General features: G+C 38.5%; 1 protein-coding gene across 1 annotated transcript in view; it reads left to right on the top strand.

Moving 5' to 3' along the window:
• The window catches only part of LOC125673674 (uncharacterized), a 39,268-nt gene extending 36,247 nt beyond the window's left edge, over window positions 1-3,021 (top strand). Inside the window, exon 12 of the mRNA XM_048910362.2 lies at window positions 2,281-3,021. Within this exon, the coding sequence (XP_048766319.1) occupies window positions 2,281-3,008 (728 nt within the window). The 3' untranslated portion in view covers window positions 3,009-3,021. The remainder of the gene's footprint in view (window positions 1-2,280) is intronic.
• The last annotated feature ends 6,780 nt before the right edge of the window (window positions 3,022-9,801 follow it).

Genomic DNA, 9,801 nt, shown 5'->3' with positions numbered 1-9,801 from the left:
TGTGTAATACTAAGCTTGTAGACACTCTACAGGTGTGTGTGTGTGTGTGTAACACTGAGCTTGTAGACACTCTACAGGTGTGTGTGTGTGTAACGCTGAGCTTGTAGACACTTTACAGGTGTGTGTGTAACACTGAGCTTGTAGACACTCTACAGGTGTGTGGTATGTGTGAGTGTAACACTGAGCGTGGAGACACTACAGACCACATCTTTTCCTTGGTTGATTTGGTACATTTTTAACATGAGAGGATAAAGGGATAGTAAAGGTAGTTTTGTTCATATTTTTGTTTTGAAAGATTTAAAATGAGTCCAAATGACTCATCCAAGTCATTTTCTGTAAGATATAACAATTTTATGTATTTATCTGCATTTATTTCCAAATCTGAAATGATTATAATCTTAAAATTATGCCCTCTGAAGTTTTGCATCCTGGACAAAAATTTCATCTGCTATACAATTTAGCATACTTGATTCTAACGATCTGGCATACCTGAGTTTACTGGTGATGACCGGCGACACACTTGATTGTGAGCTGGAATTGCGCATGCATCCTGCCAGGTAAGCAGATTGAGCCAGAAAAATTTGATAGGCAAAGGTGGCTTCAAGCTGACGTCCTTGGAGACAGTAGTATCGAGAGTTGCTTATTCTAAGACGTAATGTTTTTAGCCAAGTTGCGTAGCAAATCTCAGCTTTTAAATTGGCGAAGGATGGGCATCCAGTTGGGCGGGTGGTGTCCACAATTAGCTTATCCGGGTTCTAACTTTCATACTTTTTGGTGCATCTTTGTGAGACTTACATAGCATGATCACATCCAAAAGAGAAATGTTCCTATTTATTTTGAGGTAAAAAGGTCAAAGGTCAAGGTCTCTTTTTCACTATATACTGTAGATTTGAGCTTGCCTCTAACTTTTATACATGTACTTGCTGGTGCATGTTTATCAGACTTCAAATCCTGATGACATTCAAGATTCATGTTGCTTTTGAAATCCAAAGGCCAAGGTCATTATCACACTAAATACCTATTGCGGCCATTCAAAGCTTCATACTTTATATAAACTATATTAAATACTTGCATGTTTTTACTTCATGAATGCAAGCATGCATAATTTTACAAATTGCATCTCTGCTATACACGTTTTAGTGATTTTTAATTTTTACACTGGTGAAATAAACATGATTTGTAGATATATAGGTCATTTCTATGCCGAATAATGTTTATACAATAGAAGGTCAATATTTTCATTACTTTACTGCAGCCAGGTCACTTCATTCATAGCGCGTCGCCTGGTATACCCGGCTTAGTTTGATTCGGCCGGATTTTATCAGAATCAAGAACAGCAGAATAATTGCCTAAAACTGATACAGTTCTATAGTAAAATAATCAAGGACACTTTTCATATCCTTTTTTGTAACATTACTTGCATGAAAAAGGAATTATGCATAATTCTTAAATTCTTACTTCCTTCAAAAACTTACCTTTCTGACATATTTTCATCTTTCGATGGTTGGTAAAGATAGAGGGCATTTCAACCTTCCTTTTGATATCACCAAAATGTTTTAATACACTTAAGAAAATACTGTAATAAACCATACTTTACAGTCTTTTTTCTGATACGGAATGAAAACGAGACCATATGGAAATTTGGAAAGTTATCTCCCCCTTGATTGGGCATTACTAAATACAAGTTGGCTCCTAGTGTAACTTTTGACAAACATGCAGTAATTTCAAAATTGAAAAGTATCATTCATTTATCTTTTTTAATTATATTGGAAAGGAATAAGATGATTTGGGGTGAGAGAAAAATTCCACCAAAATGAGCTTTACTATATACATGTCTTTAAAACCTATTGATTTTGGCATCAAAAGGTCATAGATCAAAGTAATTATGTGACTTCATAGGAAAAGCTTGTAAACACTACAATTACTTGATTGATACATTATATATAGCTTTGTTATCAAGAGAGAAAGAACTCTTAATGATTTGGGGGTCAAGGTCAGTGAAAATATTTCTCAGCATTATTCTTTTATAGATGTATAAAACCATTTAATGATGATAATCTATACAGATTTTGTACCATATTTTTGCAAACTTGTGTACAGATTTTTCACTCAAAATCATGTTTTTTTTAAGGCATTATAGAGATTTGTAGTTGATAAATTATCACATGTACATGTATGTGTGCACATGAAAATGACATGTTTATAGAGCCCATTTGTGTATGATCTAATAAAGAGGAAGTGATATATATTGAAATTCAAAAATATCCTTGCTTTTTTCAGTTTTAGTGTGGGTGATAGTGGATGAGAAATCGCCCAGTAAACATAACCAGGGACTCGCTTTGATGAGAAATGATTCAGAAGTGTCCTTAAAGAAGCTGAATTCTGAAGAAGACAGCTTCAGTCCTAAGCAGCTGTTACATTCCTTCAGAACCTTTGACTGGAAGAACCTCTGGGATTTGTTTCTCATCAAATTCTGTCTGGGATTTTCAATCCTCCTCTATAGGAGTAATTTTTCGTTGACCATGAGGGAGAAATTTCAAATGTCTCCCAGTAACATGGGTTACATCATTTCGTACTCGGGGACTGTTTCAGCATTCAGTGGATTTCTTGTAGGAAGAATTTCCAAACTTTTTAGAAGTGATGCGCAAATAGTGTTATTCATGGGCGTCTTCCAAGTGTGTACGCTCTTATCTCTAAGCTTTGTGAATAATATAGAATTATATATTTTGTGTTTAACACCCTTAAGCCTCATCTCTACAATGTTGCGAGTTTCCGCTACCAGTCTGACAATACAGCGATGTGGCGGTAAAAATGTTGGAGGAATTATGGGAATGAGTCAGAGTGTGATGTCATTAGCGCGCATGCTCTCTCCATTTATATCGGGGTTAATCATGGAAGTGAGTAACTCGGGGACGGCTGTAGCGGGGTCACTGGTGTCGAGCGTTGCTGTGATATTGTTGGTTTTGAGACCACAAGAACCAAAAATATTTAAAGAAAAAGTGCAATAAACCAATAAATCTATTTCCTCTTGTTGTTTTAGCTCACCTGAGCCAAAGGCTCGAGTGAGCTTTTCTGATCAAAATTTGTCCGTTGCCTGACGGTGTCGTTGTAAACTTTTCACATTTTCATCTTCTTCTCCAGAACCACTAGGTCAATTTCAACCAAACTTGGCCAAAAGCATCCTTGGATGAAGGGCTTTCAAGTTTGTTCAAATGAAGGGGGATGCCCCCTTTCAAAGGGGAGATAATCACAAAAATGCAAAATTAAGGTAGGGTCATTTAAAATTTTTCCTTAGAACCACTGAGCCAGAAGAGCTGACATTTGCATAAAAGCCTCCTGATGAAGTGCAGATTCAAGTTTGTTCAAATCATGGCCTCCGGGGATAGGTTGGGGCCACAATAAAGGATCAAAGTTTTACATAGGAATATATAGGGAGAAGCTTTGATAATCTTATTCTCAACAACCAATGAGGCCAGAAGAGCTAAGACTTACACGAAAGCTTCCTGACATAGTGCAGATTCAAGTTTGTAAAAATCATGGCCTCCAGAGGTAGGTTGGGGCCACAATAGGGACTAAGCTTTTACAAGCAAATATAATATGGAAAGTCTTCAGCTAAAGGCCAAGGTGACTCAGGTGAGCGATGTGGCCCATGGGCCTCTTGTTCCTCATTCTTTTCTTCAGTATCACAATTTTATCAAAATTAGAAGTATAATATTCGTGAAGAAAGATAAAAGAAGGAATATAAAAATGGATTCCTAATATGTTTACGGTGTGACCGTTGAGACGAGCAAAGACACATAATATATCTAACAAGACGACTTGAGACATACTGGAAATATAACGCGTGTTGATGTAAACAGTGGATTGTGATATCATCATTAGCTGTGATTGTTTTTCTTTCAAATCAAGCAATTATCCACAACAAAATGGATGAAGGTATGGGAAATCTTGTCTGGGATTTAAAATCATTTGTTGTGCTTTTAGAACTATTTATTCATTTTATCTACGGGGTTGTCAATGAAGTATACCACAGTGACAGTGACATTTTTCTGGAAGCATTATGGGTAATTCCCATCATTTCTCAGCTGATGAAGAGCAATGTAATTCAGATCACAACATATATGTTGACCAATAACCAAGACAACACAGACCACAACAACAATATAACACAGACCACGACAACAATACAACACAGACCATGACACCAATACAACACAGACCATGACAACAACACAACACAGACCATGACAACAACACAACACAGACCATGACAACAATACATGACAACAATACAACACAGACCATGACACCAATACAACACAGACCATGACAACAATACAACACAGACCATGACAACAACACAACTCAGACCATGACAACAACACAACACAGACCATGACAACAACACAACACAAACCACGACAACAATACAACACAGACCATGACAACAATACAACCCAGACCACGACAACAATACAACACAGACCACGACAACAACACAACACAGACCATGACAACAATACAACACAGACCACGACAACAATACAACACAGACCATGACAACAATACAACACAGACCATGACAACAACACAACACAGACCACGACAACAATACAACACAGACCATGACAACAATACAACACAGACCATGACAACAATACATGACAACAATACAACACAAACCATAACAAAAACACATGACAACAATACAACACAGACCATGACAACAATACAACACAGACCACGACAACAACACAACACAGACCATGACAACAACACAACACAGACCACGACAACAATACAACGCAGACCATGACAACAATACATGACAACAATACAACACAAACCATAACAAAAACACATGACAACAATACAACACAGACCATGACAACAATACAATACAGACCATGACAACAATACATGACAACAATACAACACAAACCATAACAAAAACACATGACAACAATACACCACATACCACGACAACAATACAACACAGACCATGACAACAATACAACGCAGACCATAACAACAATACAACACAGACCACGACAACAATACAACACAGACCATGACAACAATACAACACAGGCCATGACAACAATACAACACAGACCATGACAACAATACATGACAACAATACAACACAGACCATGACAACAATACATGACAACAATACAACACAGACCATGACAACAATACAACACAGACCACAACAACAATACAACGCAGACCATGACAACAATACAACACAGACCATGACAACAACACAACACAGACCATGACAACAATACATGACAACAATACAACACAGACCATGACAACAATACAACACAGACCATGACAACAATACAACACAGACCATGACAACAATACAATACAGACCATGACAACAATACATGACAACAATACAGCCCAGACCATGACAAGAATACAACACAGACCATGACAACAATACATGACAACAATACAGCCCAGACCATGACAAGAATACAACACAGACCATGACAACAATACAACACAGACCATGACAACAATACAACACAGACCATAACAACAACACATGACAACAATACAACACAGACCATGACAACAATACAACACAGACCATGACAACAACACAACCCAGACCATGAGACCAATACAACACATACCATGACAACAACACAACACAGACCATGACACCAATACATGACAACAATACAACACAGACCATGACAACAATACAACACAGACCACGACAACAATACAACACAGACCACGACAACATTACAACACAGACCATGACAACAATACAACACAGACCACGACAACAATACAACACAGACCACGACAACAATACAACACAGACCATGACAACAACACAACACAGACCACGACAACAATACAACACAGACCACGACAACAATACAACACAGACCATGACAACAATACAACACAGACCACGACAACAATACAACACAGACCATGACAACAATACAACACAGACCATGACAACAACACAACACAGACCATGACAACAATACAACACAGACCATGACAACAATACAACACAGACCATGACAACAACACAACACAGACCATGACAACAACACAACACAGACCACGACAACAATACAACACAGACCACGACAACAATACATGACAACAATACAACACAAACCATAACAAAAACACATGACAACAATACAACACAGACCATGACAACAATACAACACAGACTATGACAACAACACAACACAGACCACGACAACAATACAACGCAGACCATGACAACAATACATGACAACAATACAACACAAACCATAACAAAAACACATGACAACAATACAACACAGACCATGACAACAATACAATACAGACCATGACAACAATACATGACAACAATACAACACAAACCATAACAAAAACACATGACAACAATACACCACATACCACGACAACAATACAACACAGACCATGACAACAATACAACGCAGACCATAACAACAATACAACACAGACCACGACAACAATACAACACAGACCATGACAACAATACAACACAGACCATGACAACAATACATGACAACAATACAACACAGACCATGACAACAATACAACACAGACCACTACAACAATACAACACAGACCAAGACAACAATACAACACAGACCATGACAACAATACAATACAGACCATGACAACAATACATGACAACAATACAACACAGACCATGACAACAATACAACACAGACCACAACAACAATACAACGCAGACCATGACAACAATACAACACAGACCATGACAACAACACAACACAGACCATGACAACAATACATGACAACAATACAACACAGACCATGACAACAATACAACACAGACCATGACAACAATACAACACAGACCATGACAACAATACAATACAGACCATGACAACAATACATGACAACAATACAGCCCAGACCATGACAAGAATACAACACAGACCATGACAACAATACATGACAAGAATACAGCCCAGACCATGACAAGAATACAACACAGACCATGACAACAATACAACACAGACCATGACAACAATACAACACAGACCATAACAACAACACATGACAACAATACAACACAGACCATGACAACAATACAACACAGACCATGACAACAACACAACCCAGACCATGAGACCAATACAACACATACCATGACAACAACACAACACAGACCATGACACCAATACATGACAACAATACAACACAGACCATGACAACAATACAACACATACCATGACACCAATACATGACAACAATACAACACAGACCATGACAACAACACAACACAGACCATGACACCAATACATGACAACAATACAACACAGACCATGACAACAATACAACACAGACAATTACAACAATACAACACAGACCATGACAACAATACAACACAGACCACGACAACAATACATGACAACAATACAACACAGACCATGACAACAATACAACCCAGACCATGACAACAATACAACACAGACCATAACAAAAACACATGACAACAATACAACACAGACCATGACAACAATACATGACAACAATACAACACAGATGATGACAGTTAAAAATATACAAGAAATGCACATACTGAGTTTCATGTGTAAAATTGTCAGCAATGTTTACCTTAAGATCGGAAGCAATGCCATGATCACTAAGATATTATCCATTGTGGTAGTGTTTTTAGGTCACCTGAATTCATTCAGGTGACCTATTGCTATCTGTTTTTGTCCGTCGTCGTTCGTCGTGCGTTAACATTTGAACATTTTCAGCTTCTTCTCTGAAACCCTTGAACCAATTTCAACCAATTTTGGCATATAGCATCTGTGGGTGGAGGGGAACAAAAATTGTGAAATTCGTGGTCCCTGCCCCCCTGGGGCCTGAGGGGTGGGGCAAAAACCATCAAAATGAGTGTAATTTTAAAAAATCTTCTTTACTCCTGGACATCAAGAAGCCAAACTGTGGGCATAATTATAATGAGCGTTGAGCCCTCTACCAAAATTGTGAAATTCATGGCCCCTGGGGCAGGGGTTCTTGTGTTAGGGTGGGGCTCTATTGGTCATATAGTGAAAGTGTAGAAATTCTTTGAAAATCTTCTTCTCTGTCTCTGGGTATTAAGTAGACAAACTAATAGCATGGTAATGATGAGCAAGGATGCCTCTTTATACCCCCTGCAACAAGTTGTGGGGGGTATACTGGAATCGGGTTGTCCATCTGTCCGTCCGTCCGTCTGTAGACGCAATGGTTTCCGGGCTCTAAAGCATTATCCTTTCCACCTACCGTCACCATATCATATATATGGACTACCCATGGGATGAAGATGTTCCCTATCGATTTTGGGGTCAAAAGGTCAAAGGTCAAGCGCACTGGACATTGAAGTAGCAATATGGTTTCCGGGCTCTAAAGCGTTATCCTTTCCACCTACAGTCACCATATCATATATATGGACTACCCATGGGATGAAGATGTTCCCTATCGATTTTGGGGTGAAAAGGTCAAAGGTCACGTGCACTGGACATTGAAGTAGCAATATGGTTTCCGGGCTCTAAAGCGTTATCCTTTCCACCTACAGTCACCATATCATATATATGGACTACCCATGGGATGAAGATGTTCCCTATCGATTTTGGGGTCAAAAGGTCAAAGGTCATGCGCACTGGACATCGAAGTAGCAACACTCAGAAAAGAGGTAGTTTATACCTATTACCAACACCCTTTGAGAGATTGGAGTAAGCGGGGGGTATTCTTAGTGAGCATTGCTCACAGTACCTCTTGTTAAAAATTGTGAAATTCATGGCCCCTAGATCAGGGGTTCTGTTGCTAGGGTGGGGCTCTATAAGTCATATAGTGAAAATGCATTATTTCTTTGAAAATCTTCTTCTCTGTCCTTGGGTATTAAGTAGACAAACCAATAACATGGTTATGATGAGCAAGGATGTCTCTTTCAAAATTGTGAAATTCATGGCCCCTGGGTCAGGGGTTCTGGTATTAGGGTGGGGCCCTATTGATCATATAGTGAAAATGCATTTTATTTCTTTGAAAATCTTCTCCTCTGCTGCTGGGTATTAAGTAGACAAACTAATAGTATGATAATGATGATCAAGGATGCTTCTTTCAAAACTGAAATTTATGGCCCCTGGGTCAGGGCTTCTGGTGCAAAGGCGGGGCTGACCACATAGCTATTCAATGTTTCTTCCATCCAAAAGTAAAATTCTTATATTTAAACACAAACCTAATTCAAACATTGGAAGGTTGTTACATGATACTCAGGTGACCTATAAGGCCCCTGGGCCTCTTGTTTTTTTAGTTCACATGAGCTCAAAGTTCAAGTGAGCTATTTTGATAATTTTTATTTAGTATCTGTCTGTCCATAATCGTTTAGCATTTGCAATCTCTACAGAACCACAGGGCTAATTTCAGTCAAACTTGAAAAGTTGAAATTTAGGCCAACCTTTTGATACAAACTGCTGCTTTGCAGAACTGACCAACTGCAATTTGGGATGTAACACAGGCAATTGTATCACTTGGGTTCGAATTTACTAAATAGTATATTCGAACCCAAGCAACATAATTGCCTGTGGGATACAAGCACATAAAATTAGAAGTCCTTGTTGTGTATTTGATTTTTATGTTTGTCGCTGAGTGTCCGTAAATGTGCACCAAAACGGGTAATAGTATACAGTTATTGACTGGCTTCGAGGACAACAGCTGTTTTGTTTGACCCAAGAACGGATCTGTTGCTTCAGGCAACAGATCCGTTCGAGGGTCAAACAAAAC

This window comes from Ostrea edulis, chromosome 3 (assembly GCF_947568905.1).
Source record: "Ostrea edulis chromosome 3, xbOstEdul1.1, whole genome shotgun sequence".
Taxonomy (NCBI): domain Eukaryota; kingdom Metazoa; phylum Mollusca; class Bivalvia; order Ostreida; family Ostreidae; genus Ostrea; species Ostrea edulis.
This window is presented reverse-complemented; position numbering and strand designations above follow the sequence as displayed.